At 46.6% G+C, this 19,637-nt stretch overlaps 2 protein-coding genes across 3 annotated transcripts in view; one reads left to right on the top strand and one right to left on the bottom strand.

Annotated features, from left to right (window-relative positions):
- The window catches only part of RNF10 (ring finger protein 10), a 30,603-nt gene extending 28,417 nt beyond the window's left edge, over positions 1 to 2,186 (bottom strand). The window contains exon 1 of one of the 2 annotated variants that reach the window (XM_004591895.4): positions 1,560 to 2,186. In XM_004591895.4, coding sequence (XP_004591952.2) covers positions 1,560 to 1,719 — 160 coding nt within the window. In that variant the 5' untranslated portion in view covers positions 1,720 to 2,186. The remainder of the gene's footprint in view (positions 1 to 1,559) is intronic. The other variant, XM_012928942.3, reaches the window with a different exon arrangement.
- A 4,110-nt stretch (positions 2,187 to 6,296) lies between these two features.
- Positions 6,297 to 19,416, top strand: COQ5 (coenzyme Q5, methyltransferase). The gene is made up of 7 exons (XM_004591894.3): positions 6,297 to 6,524; positions 10,828 to 10,977; positions 12,432 to 12,653; positions 15,465 to 15,571; positions 17,963 to 18,051; positions 18,661 to 18,772; positions 18,856 to 19,416. The coding sequence occupies exons 1-7, from the start codon at positions 6,323 to 6,325 to the stop codon at positions 18,955 to 18,957; spliced, it is 984 nt and encodes a 327-aa protein (XP_004591951.2). The 5' UTR covers positions 6,297 to 6,322; the 3' UTR covers positions 18,958 to 19,416.
- Positions 19,417 to 19,637: the final 221 nt, after the last annotated feature.

Below are 19,637 nucleotides of genomic sequence, written 5' to 3'. Positions count from 1 at the left end.
CAGAAAAATTTGTGGGGAACTCAGATGATTGGAAAATCAAATCCTTAAAACTGCATCTGGGAATAGAGTCCAAAAGCAAGCTACCAACTACTTTGAGAAACATTCGGACCACTTAACCAGCTCCACATTGGCTGCTGTACTATCCTTAGCAGCCTGAGAAAGCTCAGCTTGTGCAAACCAGTAAACACTCACCTACATACTCCCTGCTGACAGGCCTGAGTCCACACTCTTCTCTACTTAGTCCTTAAATCCGTTTCCAAGACTTCTGGTCTCCAGCTGAACTCCACAGGCCTACTAAGTCGGCCAGGCCCAGCGGTCAGTAAGCCCCACTGTGCTTTTGGGCCTTGGTCTTTTCTTTCAGTCGTGCATGTTTTTTAATCGTAAAAACTTCAAACAACTGGACCTCCACATTCAGGAGCCCAAATATTGGGCCTGGCAGCGTGGCCTAGCGGCTAAAGTCCTCACCTTGAACGTGCTGGGATTCCATATGGGCAAGGGTTCTAATCCCGGCAGCTCCACTTCCCATCCAGCTCCCTGCTTGTGGCCTGGGAAAGCAGTCGAGGATGGCCCAGAGCCTTGGGAGACCTGGAGGAAGTTCCTGGCTCCTGGCTTCAGATCAGCACAGCACCGGCCATTGCATTCACTTGGGGAGTGAATCATCGGACAGAAGATCTTCCTCTGTCTCTCCTCCTCTCTGCATATCTGACTTTGTACCAAAAATAAATAAATCTTTAAAAAAAAAAAAAAAGGAACCCAAATATTTCTCTGTCACAGTTTCCTTCCACTGAATGTCATCAGAAAGAGCGGAGGTTGGCACACAGGCTTTGACGATGAAACAACTTTGCTCAACTCCCAACATGCCACCCTTTCAGCTTGTTCCTTCCTTCCCTACGCTCAACTCCACCTGGTTGCACAGATGAGTGACTGCAGCAGTGACAAGAGGCAAAGGCTACTCTGGAACCTGGGTAACAGGTGACAGGTCACTCCGTAAGTGACAGCTTATCGCCAGGCCACCAAGACATGACCACCAAATCGGACACGCTGGAGGACACCGCTATTCCCTGACGCAAGGAAAGCCGCAAGGTTCTGGTGACCACCACACATCCCGCAGTTCGCTGGCCTTTACACATCAGCTCCACTTTCCCAAGCAGGGACACTCCTCCACTCAAAGCCTGGCAAAGCACGGGGCCTTAGAAGAGGCCGGATCCAGAGCCTGGCTGCGCACCGTCCTACACTCAACACGGACAACTTCCCGCGACTCCTCTTGGACAGGGGGGAACGACCAGGTTAGGAGGCACCAGACGCTGAGGCTGACCACCCCTCGAGCCCCGCCTCTCCAGCCCGTTCCCACTCCAGGAGCAGACCACCTAAGAGATCCTATGGGCGTGGACTGACGGGTCAGAAGAACCGCGTCCAAGGACTGCTGGGAAGGAGGCAGGCAGGAGCACCTGCTCAGCACCCACTCCTCACCCACCCCGCTGGTTCGAGGAGTGATGATGCCAAGGACCCCGCGGTACCAAGCCCCCCTCGTCCCCCCGCCGCCCCGGATCCGCCCTTACCGCTCTTGGTTTTAGACTCGCCGGCAGGCCCCGCCGAGGCGGAGCGGGGCGGCTGTTGCCCTTTGCTGCTGCCCGAAGAGGCGGAGGAGCTGTTGGAGCCGCTGTTCTTGTCCATGTCGGAGGCGGTGGTGGCGGCGGCGTTCGGGGAGCTCTGCGGCATCAACGGGGGCCTCGGCGGCGGCGGCGGCGGTCGGAGCGGAGCGGGCGCGGCGGGGACCCAGGCTCATGGCGTTCAGGGCCGGAGGGGGTCGGCGGCGGCAGCGGTTCTCGGCCTTCATGGCGACATTTTTCCTTGTTTCCTTCCTTAGCTTCTCAAACTGGGACGAGAAGCGGCAGGTGGGGCTGTCGAGCCCGACGGTGGCGGTGGCGGTGGCGGCGTCTGTAGAGGAGGAGGCCGAGGCTCGGGAGTCCGGGCCGGGCCTGGCGGGGCGGACGCTGTCGGGGAAGGGGAGGCGAAGAAGGGTTCGCGAGCCCCGCCGGCCGGCCGGACACGCTCTCCCGCCGAAGGGCAGGAGAGAGAGCTGGCTGTCTTGGGGTCGGGGACCGAAGTCTCCGACACAGCGATCGACACTCGCCCCTAGGCCGAGGCCGAGCTGCTCCCGGAATGGCGACGAGTCGCCAAACAGCATCTCAAAGAACCCGGATGGACTATATATATAGCGGAGGTTTCTAAGATGAGCACTCTGGGAAATGTAGTTTTCGTTTACATCCGGGTCCAGTGCTCTCCGGCCCTGTCACTCACCGTCAAGGCGCGTGGCCTAACGGGACTTGTAGTTCTAGTCAAATTTAGTGGGTTTTTTTTTTCTTCTTAGTATATTGATTATGTACATAGCAGGTGTATGCTAATAACATTACAGCCAAACGTTAGAGTACCTGTGAAAATCTCATGGTCTCATTGTTTAATGGTTCCTATTCTAGTATTAATGTCAATTGATTCACACGGCTTTTATAACAGGTCAATTGCCTTACAATAATTTTTCATACAATACTTAATTTCATTGTCAGCAAATCATCTAATTACATAAACAATTCTTACTATTTCAAACTTAAGGGCCCAACGAGATAGCCTGGTGGCGAAATCCTTGCCTTGCACAACCCAAGATCCCATGTAAGTGTTGGTTCTAATCCTGGCTGCTCCACTTCCCATCCAGCTCCCTGCCTGTGGTCTGGGAAAGCAGTAAAAGACAGCCCAAAGCCTTAGGACCCTGCACCCGCGTGGGAGACCTGGAAGAAGCACCTGGCTCCTGGCTTTGGATTGGCTCAGATTCGGACATTGCAGTCACTTGGGGAGTGAGCCAGTGGATGGAAGACCTTTCTCATTTTCTCCTTCTCTCTGTAAATCTGCCTTTATGAGAAAAATAAATATGTCTTTTTTAATTTTTCAAAATTAAAATAATGCTGCTAATGACTATTGCTAATAATCATTTTGGTTATCACTGAATATTTATCATTAGCAGTAAATGTTCTTTGCTGTTAACATGCATTATCACATTTAACCCTCACCATAACTAAACTTTAATTATTCCTTTAAACACAGAGAAAGAGAGAGAGAGAGCACCCATCCATTGGTTCACTCCCCAAATGCTAGCAATGCCCAGGACAGGGTCAGGCAGAACCCAGGAACTAGAAACTCAATACAGATCTCTCACACAGGTAACAGAAGCCCAGTTACATGAGGCATCAGTCTCACACCCAGGTGCTAATACAGGCGTCGTAACTAGGGTCTATATCAGCAGGTTAAAAGGCTGCCTCGCATAATTAGATTTATATTTCAAGAATTAAGGGACAGCATTGTGGTCAGCACATTAAGCCACCACTTGCAATGCTGGTGTCTCATGTCTGAGTGTTTTTCAAGTGCTGACTACTACATTTCCACCCCAGGTCCCTACTAATGCGCCTGGGGAGGACAATGCATAATAATCACAGGACTTGAGCTCCTGCAACTTGTGTAGAAAACCCAGGTGGAGTTCTATGCTCCTGGCTTAGGCCTGTCCCAAACCTGGCTGTTGCAGTCATTTGAAGAATGAACCAGTGAGTAAAAGTCTCAGTCTCTCTCTGTCTCACTTTTTCAAATAAACGCATTTTCAACATCAGAAAAGAGTCAAAATGCCTAGCTGATTTACTCATAATCACACAGGTATTAACATTTTTTAAAAAGATTTGTTTATTTTCATTGGAAAGTCAGATAAACAGAGAGGAGAGCCAAAAAGATTTTCTGTCAGTTGATTCACTTCCCACAATGGCCGATCCAAGCCCTTGGACTATCCGCTACTGCTTTTCCAGGTCACAAGCAGGAAACAGGAAGGGAAGCAGAGTAGCTGGGGTTAGAATCAGTGCCCATATGGAATTCCACTGGGTGCAAGATGAGGAATTTAGGTATTAAGCTACAGCGCTGGGCCTAAATACAATTTTTTTTTAGATTTATTTTTATTGAAAAGTCAAATGTACAGAGAGGAGGAAAGACAGAGAGGAAGATCTTCCATCCAATGATTCACTCCCCAAGTGGCCACAACGGCTAGAGCAGAGCCTATCCCAAGGCAGGAGCCAGGAGCTTCTTCCAGGATCCCAAGGCTTTGGGCTGTCCTCAACTGCTTTGCTAAACCACAGCAGGGAGCTGGATGGGAAGTAGGGCCACCAAGATTAGAATCAGCACCCATGTGGGACCCTGCTGTGTATGAGGTGAGGACTTTAGCCTCTAGGCTAAAATTCCAGTCACTCAAATAATTTTTTTTAAGATCTCTAAAAAGAATGTTTTTAAATCTCTGAAAAAAAAAAAATTTTAAAGAAAGAAGAAAACAAAGGGGAAAAAAAGAATGAAAAGTACATTGTGCCCAAACTATGCTGGGAACATGATATACCAAACACATTGTTGGGTACCAAATACTGACCACAGCAGAGCCTTAGCAGCAGTTTCATCAACTGTACCATGATATTAAATTCTGATACAAAACCAGATATATAAGAAATGAATCTTCATTTCCCTTAACAAAAATGTGAAGAGTTTGGACACGTGTGTGAGTCATTTCTTCCTTCTGGCATTAATAAAAGTAAAAGTGAAATCCCAGTGTCAGATTTCTCCAAATGAAAGCAGGAGGTGTCCACCTGTGAGGCTGTATTAAACCCGAAAGAGACTTGCTGTCCCAAATACTTTCTTAGGCTCATTGGCACTTGCTCCTTGTGAAATATTTACAGACAACATACATTTAAAAAGGGAACCAAAGCAGAAACACACAGAAACCCAAGCAAAACTCAAAAGCCTCCAGCCTTTTTTTTATATATATATATATACAAGATACTCTACATTACTCCTTCCATTAAAGAAGAAAAAGAAAAATGAAAATCTAGCGTGGAAATAAAACACACATGACATGCTGGTTGGACCCAGAAATGTCAGCAGGTGACAAAGTGTGAATTGTGTTTGCATTTGGAAGAGTCTTTCGTCTATGAACCTGCTGGGTTCAGAAATGGACAGACCACAGGACAGCCTCTGCTACATTGATTTTTCAGGATATTTTAACATTGCATGGTTTGCAAGAACAGTCTGTTAATCTCATTGGTTCAGAGTCAGCAGAAAAGCTTGTTCAAAGAGAATCCAGGAACATATCACAGGTTCAACAGCTTGGGAGCAGGCACATTTTTTTCCTAAAGATGTAGTCCGGTTTTTTTTTCTTTTTAATGGAAAGGCAGATATCTTTTATCTGCTGGTTCACTCCCCAAACGGCTACATTAACAGGGATGCTGGATCGGAAATGGAACAGCCAAGTCTTGAACTTGTGACCCTTAGAGGATGCAGCCCCAGCAAATGTTTAAGTGTTGTTTTTTTTTTTTTTTTCAGTAGTTAAGACACCCATGTCCCCACACTGTAACAACTCCAGCTCTTGACTCCAGCTTCCTACTAATACGGACCTGAGGCAGCAGCAGTTACATCTCAAGTAACTGGTTCCCACCACCCATGTGGGAAACCTGAATTTAACTCCTGCTTCTAGTCACCACTACTTGAGGGTATTCGAAAAATGATTCAGCAGGTCTCTCTCTCTCACACACACTAATTTATCTTTAAATTAATTGGTAGCAATCTTTTTGTTGAAATCGCTGGCACCTGGGGGCCTGGGAGCTGTATTTTAAAGCTCAGACCAAGGGCTGGCATTGTAGCAAAGTAGGTTAAGCCATTGTCTGCAGTGGTGGTGGGAGATCTGGCTGCTGCACTTCCAATCCAGCTCCCTATTGATGTGCCTGGGAAGACAGCAGAAGATGGTCTAAGTGCTTGGGTCCCTTTATCCACGTGGGAGACCAAGAGCAGCTCTGGGCTCATGACTTGCCAGGCCCTTGTGTTACATGGGGAGTGAACCAGAGGATGGAAGATCTGCCTCTCCCTTTCTCTCTGTAATTCTGTCTTTTAGTTACATGTCAATTAATTAATTAATTTACGAAAGTGCAAATAAAGCTCAAACCAGGAGACTCAGGCATTTTACAGCTGGTACTATTGGAGTTGTGGCAGGATTCAGAGAAATGGCCGCTGACAGGTGTCTGGAGGCACCATCCGTGATTTCCTGGTTGGTAGCAAAGTCTAAATTCAATTTTGGAAGACAGAGAGACAGAGATTACGAGTCTGCTTCAAACATTAGTTCCTGGATCCCCTGAGCTAATTCCCAGCTCCTTAACTGCAGGTTTCAACACGCAGTAAGCGAGCACTGTCCCCCGCCGGCCGCCGTCGAACTGGTGACGCAAGCAGGCGTTGACTCACTGCGCTGTCAGCTGTCAAGATGGCGGCTCCCTGGAGGTGCTGCCTGTGGAGCAGCGGGGGTCGGGGCTGGTGGCGGGCGACCCGGGGCTGCTGGCTTCCCAGGCTTCGGAGCGCTTGGCCCGGGGGCCCTAAGGGTGCGCGGCTTTTGTCCCAAGAGAAGCGGGCAGCAGAAACGCACTTCGGGTTCGAAACTGTCTCGGAGGAGGAGAAAGGGGGCAAAGGTGAAGGGGGCCGGAGGAGGCTCGGGGGTGATCGGATCGTCCGCCATCTGGTGTGCCCTGCTAAGGGGTTGATTTATGTCCCCGTTGGTGCTCGGATGGTGGTGTCGGTGGAGTCCTGACTGCCGAGGAGTGGTCCGCCAGCCCTGCCTCGCAGACCTTTTTAGAGCCGAGTATCTTCCAAGTCCGGTCGTGGGAAGGTTGTGAGGGGTCGAGCAGCACGCATGGTTTCCAATTCCCCTTTCAACTTTCCCAGGAGGGTGCGTGTTGTCACCACATCACACGTGAGGAAATTGAGAGAGCTTAAACCAGGGGCTGGTGCCTCCAATCCCATAAGGACATGGGCCAGGAAAAAGACTGTTATAAAACTGTGTCATTTTATGATCTTAGAGTTGTAGATACATTTGTTTTCTTTTTAATTTTTGGTTTTTAAAATTATTATTATTATTACTATTATTATTATTACATTTTATAAATGGGGAAGGTGAGGCGCTGAGATGTCCCCTCACTGAGCCTAAGGTCACCCAAGAAATAAGGGAAAAGACCCCACAATGGAACTATTTCCATCCCTTAAGGACTGTATTCTTTGTCCACCTTACTGTAACTCTGAGTACTGAATGCAAACTTTCCTTCATGGGAATGGCTGGCTAGAAAGTTGGGACAATGTCTCGTTTTCATGTCTTATTTTCCTCAGTGCAAGATAGGCATTAGGAGCTTGCTGACGGCTGTGGGGTGAACTAAGGCCAAATATGAGCATGCATGTTGATTGAGCGTGTGAGACCTTTCAAGCTATTTTACATGGATTCTTAGGAAGACAACTTTGTGAGTGGGCAGCTGTCAGTTCAAGATTTACAGATGTGAAACAAAGATACTGAGTCATTTGTCCAAGACTTCAGATCAGTGGTAGAGCTTGGGTTGCGGGGCATTCTTTCAGGACTCTTGTATGGTAAGAACGCCACACTTCCAACTGTGCTCACAAAGGGGCCAACTGCAGAGCACTTAGCAGTTGAGCAGAAAGTCCGCTATCGGACTGGGAGCCCAGAGTGAAATGCAAGCAGGCCTTGCTTTGTACAGTCATGTAGGCCGTGAAGATCCTATTCTGGCCAACAGCATGTACAGCGATCTTAATACCAAAAGTCACAGTTGTTCTATGACATTTTTAAAGTATTATATATCAGAAATATATGCTGTCAGTTATAAATGTATAGGGAAATGAAAAGCTATACAGTAAAACTAACATTTACCTAGAACACTGTTATTTAAAATTAGATTTAACTAATATAACTAAAGTTCTGAATATTGTAAATTTAACATTTTAAAATCGTTTTTTAAAATTACCTGGACTGGTATTGTGGTGTGGTTAATTTGCCATCTCTAATCCCGTAACAACAGCAGTTCAAATCCTAGCTTCTTATCCAGCTTCCTGCGGTTGTTCCTGGGGAAGCAGTAGAAGACGAACCAAGTACTTGGGCACCTGCACACACGGGAGACTCAGATGCTGTTCTCGACTGCAGACTTCGGCCTAGCTCAGCCCAAGATATTGCCAACATTTTAGTGAGTGAACCAGCAGATAGATGATCTTCCATCTGTATCTCTGTATCTCTGTATCTCTCTCTCTCTATATATATATATATATATATGTGTGTGTGTGTATAAGATCTTCCTCTCTGTCTTTCCTCCTGTTCATCTGACTTTGCAATAAAAATAAATAAATCTAAAAAAAAAGAATAGTTTCGTTTTCACAAAGTTGCTCTGCCCCCATAATGGAAGTTTATAGTGCTAGTAGTGGCAACATTATTTGATTTGAATTTTAAGTCACACATTATCACTATTTCTTTTCTGAACTTTTTTTTCTTAAGGTTTATTTATTTTTATTGGAAAGTCAGATTTACAGAGAAAATGAGAGAGAGAAAAATCTTCCATCCTCTGGTTCACTCCCTAAGTGACCGCAACAGTCGGTGCTGAGCTGATCTGAAGCCAGGAGCTAGGAGCTTCTTCTGGGTCTCCCATGCGGGTGCAGGATCCCAAGGCTTTGGGCTATCCTCTACTGCTTTCCCAGGCCACAAACAGGGAGCTGGAAAGGAAGTAGAGCAGCTGGAATAAGAACCAGTGCCCATATGGAATCCTGGGTGTGCAAGGTGAGGACTTTAGCCACTAGGCTAATGCACTGGACCCTGAACTTTCATTTTTGTTGCTCATTTCTGCTTTCATCCATCCAGTTATTATGACACAGGTATACAGAATAAGGAAGCAACACAATCCCATGCTTTGCCATCTGTATACACTGAATTACGGAACAGTCACCTGCAGTCTATAAAAGAAGTGATGTGTGCAGTTACTCATCATGATTCATAACTTGCTTCTATAATGCTTTATAAACTGATGAAGTTTGTACTTCTTGACATTACAACTCATATATCATTACATTTGAATGGTGATGTCAACACACTGGAATCTAAAACAGTGAATGAGGGCCCAGGGTGTTAGCCTAGTGACCGAAGTCCTCACTTTGCATGCGCCGGAATCCCATATGGACTCCGGTTCATATGGCTGCTTCACTTCCCATCCAGCTCCTTGTTTATGGCATACAGAAGCAGTCGAGGACAGTCCAAACCCTTGGGACCTTGTACCCATGTGGCACCCATGTGCAGGAGCTTCTTACAGCAGATAGAAGATAAGTCTCTTGTGTCTCTTGTGTGGATGGCCCAAGGCTTTGGGCCATCTGCTTTCCCAGGCCACAAGCAGGGAGCTGGAAGGGAAGTGGAGCAACCATGACATGATCCAGTGTCCACATGGGATCCCGGCATGTGCAAGGCAAAAATTTAGCTACCGGACCATCACACTAAGCCCAGAAGTGACTTTTTGTATAGAATATTATTAAGCTTTTTTTCTTAAGTTATCTTAATTATTTGAGAGGCAGAGTTCTAGAGAGTCGGTGGGAAGGAGGACGGGAAGAAAAAGAACTAGGGCTCTTTTGTCCACTGATTCACTCCCTAAATGGCCACAACAGCTGGGGCTGGGTCAGGGCAGAGCCAGGAGCTTCATCTTCTACACAGATGCAGGGGCCCAAGGACTTGGGTCATCTTCTGCAGCTCTCCCAGGTGCATTAGTGCGTAGCTGAGTTGAAATCAATCTGCCAAGACTCGAACCAGGACCCATATGGGATGCCAGCATTGCAAATGGTCTCTTAACCCATTATACCAGATGCTAGCCCCTTTTACTTGTCTTTGAAAATATACATATTACTTTGAAAGTCAGTTACATAAAGAGAAGGAGAAACAGAGAGAGGGAGAATTGTCCATCGATTTGTTCACTTCTTAGATGCCTGCAGTGGCCAGCACAGGCCCAGGCCGATGCTAGCAGCCAGAAGCTTCATCCAGATCTTCTATGTGGACAATGGGGACAAACGCTTGGGCCGTCTCTCCTTGCATTTCCCAGGCACATTAGCAGGGAGCTGGATCAGAAGTAGAGTACCAAGTCACTCATGGCCATAGGGGATGCTAGTGTCGCAGACAGCAGCTTTACCCACCATTCCATAGTGTCGGCCCCAGCACTTTTTTCTTTCTTTTCTCTCTTTTTTTTTTGTTTTCAGATTTATATATTTTTATTGGAAAGGCAGATGCACAGAGAGAAAGATCTGTCCACTGGTTTATTCGCCCAAATGGCCATAATGGCCAGAGCTGAGCCAATCTGAACCTAGGAGCCAAGAGGTTCTTCCAGGTTTGCCACGTGGGTGCAGGGTTCTAAGGACTTGAGCAATCCTCTGCTGTTTTCCTAGACCACAAGCAGAGAGCCATATTGGAAGTGGAGCAACTGGGACCAGCACGTTAGCCTAGTGGCTAAAGTCCTCATCTTGACATGCCAGGATCTCATATGGGCGCCGGTTTTAATTCCCAGCAGCCTCGCTTCCCATCCAGCTTCCTGTTTGTGGCCTGGGAAAGCAGTGAAGGACGGCCCATACTGGGGCCCTTGCACCCATGTGGGAGACCTGTAAGAAGCTCCTGGCTTCAGATCGGCTCAGTTCAGGCTGTTGCGGCCACTTGGGGAGTAAACCAGCAGACGGACAATATTTCTGTCACTCCTTCTGTCTGTATATCTACCTTTCCAATAAAAATAAAAATAAATCTTAAAAAAGAGGGGCAGAGATCACAATGAGTTGTAGGTTTAGGCGTCAGACAATGTGGCTTAGCCTCACATGGCAGCCACCTGGTTCTAGGAGAAACAGTGGTATTTTTCTCATTTAGCATTTTCCTCAAGTTGATCTTATTAATAACAGTTGTGTGTGTATTTCCCCCGCCCCGGCCAGTCTATCAGGTGTTTGAAAGTGTGGCCAAGAAGTATGACGTGATGAATGACATGATGAGCCTCGGCATCCATCGTGTGTGGAAGGATTTGCTGCTCCGGAAGATGCGCCCACTGCCTGGAACCCAGCTGCTGGATGTTGCTGGAGGCACAGGTGACCGTGGCCTTGGTGCCCTGGGGTAGCACTGGGGATCTTCCACAGGAAGTAGTGTCTGCTGTGGGAATGTGCTGTCTTACCTGTCATGAACCAAAATTCAGGAATTCAGGACTAGAGAACGGTGTGCATGCCGCTCTGCCCTCGAATACCATAGACTTCCAAGTGTGTGCTTGTTTTCTTTTTCTTTTCTTTTTTAATATTTATTTATTTTTATTGGAAAGGCAGATATACAGAAAGGAGGAGAGACAGAGGAAGATCTTCCGTCTGATGATTCACTCCCCAAGCGGCCGCAACGGCTGGAACTGAGCCAATCCAAAACCAGGAGCCAGGAGCTCTAACGGGCCTCCCACGCGGGTGCAGGGTCCCAAGGCTTTGGGCTGTCCTCGACTGCTTTCCCAGGCCACAAGCAGGGAGCTGGATGGGAAGTGGAGCCACTGGGATTATAACCGGTGCCCATATGGGATCCTGGCACATTCAAGGCGAGGACTTTAGCTGCTAGGCCACCGCGCTGGGCCCAAAATAAATAAATCTTAAAAAAAAAAAAAAAAAAAAAAAAAGAATGTCTAGGAAATCTTTTCTGCTTAATCCTTTTGTATCACATCAAGTATCAAAAGCTTAATTATTTTTTTAAGATTTATTTATTTGTATGGAAAAGAGAGATTTACAGAGACAGAAACATATTTCATTTGGTGGTTCAGTAACCAACTGGCTCAACAGCCAGGAATAAGCTGACCCAAAGTCAAGACCCAAGAGCTTCTTCCAAGTCTCCCATGTGGATGCAGGGGCCTGAGGACTTGAGCCTCCTCCACTGCTTTCCCAGGCTGTAAGTGGAGAGCTGGATTGGAAGTGGAGCATCCAGAACACAAACTGGCACCCATATGGGGTGGTGGTTCTTGCGGGTGGAGGATAAGCCTTTTGAGCCACCACACTGGCCCCATGTTTAATCAATTTTCTGAAAAGAATCTTAGTTAAAAAGTTGTTGAGGACTCGGTGCAATGGCCTAGCGGCTAAAGTCCTCACCTTGCATGGGCTGGGATCCTGTGTGGGTGCTGGTTCCAATCTTGGCAGCCCTGCTTCCCATCGAGCTCTCTGCCTGTGGCTTGGGAAAGCTGTCGAGGATGGCCCAATGTCTTGGGACCCTGCACCCATATGGGAGCCCCGGATGAGGCTCCTAGCTTCAGATCAGTTCAGCTCTGGTCATTGTGGCCTCTTGGGAAGTGAATCAGCAGACGGAAGATCTTCCTCTCTATGTCTCCTCTTCTCTGTATATCTGACTTTCCAATAAAAATAAATCTTTTTTTTTAAGTTGAAAAAACAAGTTATTGTTAAAGAGAAACTTCATTTTCATATATTCATTTCATCCTAGACTCTTGCTCATTTTGGATTTAGGAAAGGTTTTACTGTTTTACTTCGATTTCATTTCCATTTTGCTTCCTGTTGACTTCCCACAGGTGACATTGCATTCCGGTTCCTTAATTACGTTCAGGCGCAGCATCAAGGAAAGCAGAAAAGGCAGTTAAGGGCCCAACAAAATATATCCTGGGAAGAAATTGCCAGCAAGTACCAGAATGCAGAGGATCCCTTGGGCGGTTCCCAGGTGGTGATCTGTGACATTAACAAGGAGATGCTCAGGGTCGGAAAGCAGAAGGCCATGGCTCAGGGACACAAAGCTGGTAAGTCCCATGGAAAACCAACCTGGAGGTTTTGTGTTTGTGTTACAGCACTTAGGGAGAATCCTAACTCCTCTCAGGATTCCAGCTTCCTGTTAATGTACAAGGCTGGACAGAGAAGAGTTAAAGGTAATCCGGGACTGGAGTCAGTTTGCATGGTGTTCCATACCTCATTTCAGCCACCTGTTCAGCTGTATTATCTGCACGACGTGATGGTGAGATAACCAAAGCCCAATGAGGTTCAGGATCTTACTTATCCAAGGCATACATTTAAAAAAATAAAATTATTATTTTGTATTTCATAGGTAGATTTACAAAGAGAGGAAAAGATAAAGTTCTCTATCTGCTGGTTCACTCCCCAAGTGGCATTAGTGGCCCAAGCTGAGCTGACCAGAAGTCAGGAGTTTCTTCAAGGTCTCCTACGCGGGTGCAGGGTCCCAAGGCTTTGGACCATCCTCCGCTGCTTTTCCAGCAGAGTAGAGAGCTTGATGAGAAGTGAAGCAGCTGGGACACCAACCATTGATGGAATGCTGGTGCCACAGGGTGGAGGATTAGTATGTTGAGTCATGGTACCTACCCACAAGACATAGTTTTGAAGTGAAAGAACCCAAGTTTGTGCTGAATTTTCCGATCTCAGCTCTTGGTCCCTGAGGCAGATTGCTGTCGATTCCCGGCAGTTCTGGGTATGATTTCTAGTGCTGCACCAGGGGCAGTTGTTTGTGTAAGTGGTTAAGACACAGATGGAACACCTGTATCTGGGAGCCTGGGTTCAGTCCCAGCTCCTGTTAGGATTCCAGCTTCCTGCTAACGCACATCCCTTGGAGACAGCAGGTTACTGCTGCCACCCACATGGGTGTCCTGGATTGAGTTTTGAGCTCATGACTTCAAGCCTGGTCCATCCCTCATTGTCATTTGGGGAGTGAACCAACAGATGGAAGATATTCTATTTTTCTGTCTGTTCCATTTAAAAAAAAAAAAAGGAAAAGAATAGTTACAGGCTTTTCTCGATTGCAGCATTTGCTTCTCTGAGGATCTAACTTACATAAAGAAAACACACCTTGGAGCAGCTGTTTACCCCAGCAATGAGGAGAGTTGCAGGATCCCATGTCAGAAGACCTGGATTCCATATGCAGCTCTGGCTCCTGCTTACAGCTGTCCGCTCACATGGACCCTGGGCAGGCAGTGGTTACAGTGAGAGGTTGGCTTCTTGCTGTTCTCATGGGAGATGTGGGTTGAGTTCCCAGCTCTTGGATTCAGCCCAGCCCTGGCCTTTTGCGTATAAATCAATGGATAAAAGCTCCCTCTTCTAATAAGTTTCTTTAAAGATTTATTTATTTTTATTGGAAAGTCAGATATACAGAGGAGGAGAGAGAGAGCAAGAGAGAGAGAGAGAGAGAGAGAGAGAGGGAGAGGAAGATCTTCCATCTGCTGATTCACTCCCCAAGTGGCTACAAGGGCTGGAACTGAGCCAATTCAAAGCCAGGATCCAGGAGCTTCTTCCGGATCTCCCATGCCAGTGTAGGGTCATAAGGCTTTGGGCCATTCTCAATTGTCTTTCCAAGCCACAAGCAGGAAGCTAGATGGGAAGCAGGGCCGCTGAGATACAAACTGGCATCCATATGGGATCCTAGCACATTCAAGGTGAGGATTTACCTACTAGGCTACTGCACTCGGCCCATAATAAATATATTTTTTAATACCATGAAACAGTACTTTGCTAGTTTCCCAAAGTAGATAACAGTGGCAAAGAGACAAGTGCCTGCAAGTCTCCAGGAGCCCAGTGCAAGCTCAAAATGGACTTTGTGCCCAAGCTTAAAAATGTACATTTTTTCCCATTTGACTTTCTGCTTTAATCTTGTAGAATATCATTGGCCCCAAATCTTTCAGATAAAAGAGATGATCCTGGAAGCTGTACATTGTTTCCCCAGTTCTATGAAGTCACTGTACTACCCCCTTGCCAAGTTGGCCAGACACTGCATACAAGCATCATGAGAGGCACCGCGTACCCCAAGAACCCCCAGGATCAGCACTTCTTTCTTGCCTGCCTCTATCATGAGTGTCTCTGGTTATTTTAGCTCAATTCTTCCTCCCACCCCCAGAAGGAGCTGCCTGGAGAGACTCGCAGCCCACTGGATCCCCAAAATGAAGGCCTCGTTTGTTCTGCAACGACACTAGTTAGAAGGCAGACAAAGGCCCTCTGTTTCCTTCCTCCCACTGGCACACGTGTTTCCCTGGTTGCTGGTGCTCTGTCCCAAAGTGTGGAGAACAAAGGTTTTGAAAAGATAGGTTCCTTTCCAGTTCTGTAACGCATCTTCTGTAGCTAGCTCGGCTGTTGGACTGTCCTCGATGCTAAGTTAAATGCACCTGCGTAGGAATGCCTAAAAATGCCACAAAGGACTCCAGTTTGATGTGTTCTCTTTGCCTTACCAAACTCTAATCATGTCCTCATCAAAAAGTGTCATGCAGGGCCGAGCGCGATAGCATCGCAGTTAAGGTCCTCGCCTTGAACGCGCCGGGATCCCATATGGGCGCCAGTTCTAATCCCGGCAGCTCCACTTCCCATCCAGCTCCCTGCCTGTGGCCTGGGAATGCAGTCGAGGACAGCCCAAAAGTTTGGGACCCTGCACCCACGTGGGAGACCCGGAGGAGGCTCCTGGTTTCGGATTGGCTTAGCTCCAACCTTTGCAGCCGTTTGGGGAGTGAACCATTGGATGGAAGATCTTCCTCTCTGTCTCTCCTCTATGTAAATCTTAAATTAAAAAAAAAGTGTCATGCAAACAGTGTTGAGACACACAGCTGATTTTTGTCTTTCAGGACTTGCCTGGGTCCTGGGAGATGCTGAAGAGCTGCCCTTTGATGATGACAAGTTTGACATCTACACCATTGCCTTTGGGATCCGGAATGTCACCCACATTGATCGGGTATGAACGGCTGCTCATCAGCCTGTAAGACTCAGGATAAGGGTTCTGGGGTGGAACCACAGGGAGTGAGGCAAGCAGGAGAGAGTCCTCGTTAGGCCCAGCACTTGAGTGAAATGAGTACTTGAAGTTGCCAGTTTTTCCAAATCACAAACTTGGAAAAACCTGAAACCGCAGAGCAGGTGCTGCAGAAGTCTGTTGCCAGGGTTGGCATCCACGTCTGTCTCATTGGCCTTCTCTTGCGCGTGAGGCTCTGCTTTGCAGCTTGCAGATTGGGCATGGACAGCAGAGGCTGACCCAGGAAGCAGCGCTCAGAGCACCACCCGGGCAACAGGCAGCTTCCGGCTTGCTTCCTTTCCAGGAGGAGGGGACGTTCAGCTCTCGGTCTGACACAGCAATTCTTTATTTCTTTTATTTGACATTCTGTTCAAAACACTCAAAGACCATGTGTGAGGCAACTGGTTTCATTTCTGTAATGTATTTCTGCGATACTCATTTGTCAGGTTCCTCTGCTTTCGGTGGGACATTGGATTTTACCACCTGCCTCTGACTGTAGCCAGTTTGTTATTCTTACAAAAGGGTGTGTTAGCAAAGCGCTCCCTCCCATTATTGCCTGCAAAACATTTAGTGCCTCCTCTGCCTTCAGACAATCTCTAGTTTTTGTGTCTATTTGTAAAGATGTTTGGTGCATATTAAATGTATATATGGGGGTAGATCAGAAAATTCATGGAAAGTAGAATTGAAAGATAAGCTTATTTCAGTGCAAAATTTTTTAAATTCAGTTTTTTCCTAGTAAGCATATTCTGTGAACTTTTGAAAGACTTCTTAGATACATGGATTTCAAAAAAGATTTTTTAAATATTAGTTTTAACCTACTTGAGCAAAGTGACAGACACAGATCTTTCACCTGCTAGTTTGCTCCCCATATGCATTTAGAAATCAGTGCTGGACTAAACCGAAGCCAGGAGCCTGGAGCTCTGTTTGGGTCTCCCACATGGGTAACAGGGCCCCAAGCCTTTGGATTGTCACCCGCTGCCTCCCAAGATGGGCTAAGGGAATGCCAGAGTAGAAGCAGAGGAACTGGGACTTGACCCGGCATTCTAACTAGCACTCACTGGCCCTGATATGATGTTGGCATTACAAGCAATGACTTACCCCATTGTCCCACAACACCCATCCTCAGGACTTCAAAAAATTTTTGCAGCAAAATAATCTTGTTAATTCCATTTTCCACAAAAAAAATTTTTTTGTTAAAAGACTTTTTTTACTTGGAAAGTCAGACATACAAAGAGGAGAAGAGACAGAGAGGAAGATCTTGCGTCCAATGATTCACTCCCCAAGTGGCTGCAATGGGGGAGCCGAAGCCAGGAGCCCAGAGCCTCCTCCAGGTCTCCCACACTGGTGCAGGATCCCAAAGCTTTGGGATGTCCTTGACTGCTTTTCCAGGCCACATGCAGGGAGCTGGATGGGAGTGGGGCCACTGGGATTAGAACCAGCTCGCATGTGGGATCCGGGTGCGTTCAAGGTGAGGACTTTAGCCACTAGGCTACCGCGGCCAAACCTTGCATTTTTAAAATGCAAGATTGGAATACTAAATATTTTTCATATACATATATTTAATATCTCTTGGAATGGGCATTTGGTGTAAGTTAGATTACTACTTTGGATACCTGCATATTGTAGTGCCTGGGTTAGTCCCAGCTCAACTTCGGATTTTAACTTCCTATTAATGCATACCTAAGAGGCACAGGTGATGGCTCAAGCACCTGGGTCTCTGCACCCAAACGTGAGATCCAGGTTGAGTTCCTGGCTCCTGGCCCAAGCTTTCATCAGTTTCAGATGCTTTGGGCAACTGAAGCGTGAACAGCAAATGAGAGACCTTTCTGCTTTTGAAGTAGTTTAACTATCCCTTCATTTTCCCATGTGAGTGTGTAAAGGGCACTGGCTGTTCTTCACAGTAGCTGTCTGGATTCTGTTTGTATAGAGACACACAGTGTAACCAGACTCATTCATGGCTGGTTTACTATGAGCTGTCCACACAGTGACTGACTCATATACATATCCTTTCCATAGAAGTATTTGTTACGTAGATTCCTTGAAGTATAATACCTAATTCAAAAAAGATATTCAGTGTACTTTTGCTAGGTAGTTCTCAAGTTGCCCTGCATGGGGTTATACCAATCTGTAGTCAGTTTAGATTATGCCAAGTACAGCAGAATGCTTGTACCATCTTAGACATTCAGTGTTGTTTCTGCTGTTAGAGCTTTCCAACAGAGAATGAATGAGGGATTTGTGGAAACAACAGTGCTCTCCTGAAGCTAAAACTGTGCTCACCTCCCGGAATGAAGGGAGATCTACTGAGGGATATGTGCTCTTGTTCCTTGTCTCGCTCAGGCCCTGCAGGAAGCCCATCGAGTCCTAAAACCAGGAGGACGGTTTCTCTGTCTGGAATTTAGCCAAGTGAACAATCCCCTCATATCCAGGTTGGCATTGTTAACAGGGCCGTACCCTCACTGTCTAGCCAAGGGTTTCCTATCCCCAAAAGGGGATGTAAGTTGTACGCATGAATTTCACAGTTCAGTCCCTTAAGGACCCTGCCACTTCGCAAGGTCAGCCAGTTCTGAATGACAATCCCCAGGTCGGAAGAGTCTCTCAGACAAGCAACCAGACTCAGGTTGTCCCACATACATATTTCCTTCAATGTTTAAGAGTTGGACAAGTCTGTATTTAAAAATTAGGAAATTTTATATAAAATGTGGATTTCCAGCTTCACTTGATGAGTCAGCGCATGGCCATTCTGGACAGGTCCATGCATCCCCTCAGGCAGCAGGCAGAATGGAGTCATAACTGCCCTTTTCACTTCATTGCCACTTCCTAACTGTACAGACCACATAGCTCGGGAAGAGGCCCTCAAGCAGCACCCAGTGAGAGATACGAAAAAGTGACACCTATTGGACTTGTCCAGGACCCACATAATTTCTTGACTCCTATGGGTATTTGAGTTTATGACTCCCAAGCTTAGACCTTGCGTTTGCTAAGGGAAGAAATCAAGGCATTTTCTCCTATTAATCTTTTACCTTTTTTTCTATTAGGATTTATGATCTCTACAGCTTCCAAGTCATTCCTGTCCTGGGAGAGGTCATCGCGGGGGACTGGAAGTCCTACCAGTACCTCATAGAGAGTATCCGGCGGTTCCCGTCTCAGGTATGGAACGTCTGTAGCTTGTTTACAAAGGCTCCAGAGCTGAAGTCCAGGCAACCCTTGCTGTGTCTTTCCTTGTGTTGTAGGAGGAGTTCAAGGGGATGATAGAAGATGCAGGTTTTCAGAAGGTGACTTACGAAAGCCTAACATCAGGCATCGTGGCCATTCACTCTGGTTTCAAACTTTAATTCCTTTCCTATGCTGGAGCGGGAAGCAGTCACAGCCTGTTGAAGTCTGGAACCAAAGGATCATCCGAGACGGAAGCAGAGCATCTTCTCGTACGGATATGAGACCCATGTTCTGAACCAGCGCACTTCAGAGTGAAATGAACAAGATCCTATGACTGATTTTCCAACTTTTATGAACAGCCACTTCAAGGCCTCCCAGAGAAACTTAGTTCTGGGTTCTCTGTTGTTTGCATTCAGGTCCTGGTGTGTGTAAGACTGGCACTAAAGCAGGTGTTGGGGGAGATTTACAACTTCTCTGCCCATGTTGTTTTTCCGAATAATAATGGGTCATTTGAATCCCATGATGATGTACTTGAACCAGAAAGCTTAAAGACAATTGAGTTAACCTTTTAGCCTAGGACTGGGTCTAGGGGTCAGAAACCAAAGGCACTACTAGAATAATGTGCAGAACCAATTCATAAGCTTCAGTCATTTGTATCAGTCATAAAGAAAATCATTCTAAATTCTTGTTCAAAAAATAAATGTACCAGTCAACTCCTACTTTCACGTCTTAAATAACTTGTCAGAATCCATTTGGATGGATCCTTAGATGTGTGCCAGTTTGTTATCTGTAACTTAGACTGCAATGTAAATACTTTTCTTGAAGAGTTTTATAGGAAAAAAATTAAAAACTTTATCTA

The sequence above is a fragment of the Ochotona princeps genome, chromosome 29 (assembly GCF_030435755.1).
Source record: "Ochotona princeps isolate mOchPri1 chromosome 29, mOchPri1.hap1, whole genome shotgun sequence".
Classification (NCBI taxonomy): domain Eukaryota; kingdom Metazoa; phylum Chordata; class Mammalia; order Lagomorpha; family Ochotonidae; genus Ochotona; species Ochotona princeps.
Note: the sequence above shows the minus strand (reverse complement) of the source record. Positions and strands in the feature narration are given on the sequence as shown.

Coding starts and splice junctions, on each gene's coding strand:
- COQ5 (XM_004591894.3), top strand. CDS start 6,323: ATGGCGGCTCCCTGGAGGTGCTGCCTGTGGAGCAGCGGGGGTCGGGGC. Junction 6,525..10,827: donor GGAGGAGAAAGGGGGCAAAG/GTGAAGGGGGCC, acceptor CGCCCCGGCCAG/TCTATCAGGTGTTTGAAAGT. Junction 18,773..18,855: donor TCCGGCGGTTCCCGTCTCAG/GTATGGAACGTC, acceptor CTTGTGTTGTAG/GAGGAGTTCAAGGGGATGAT.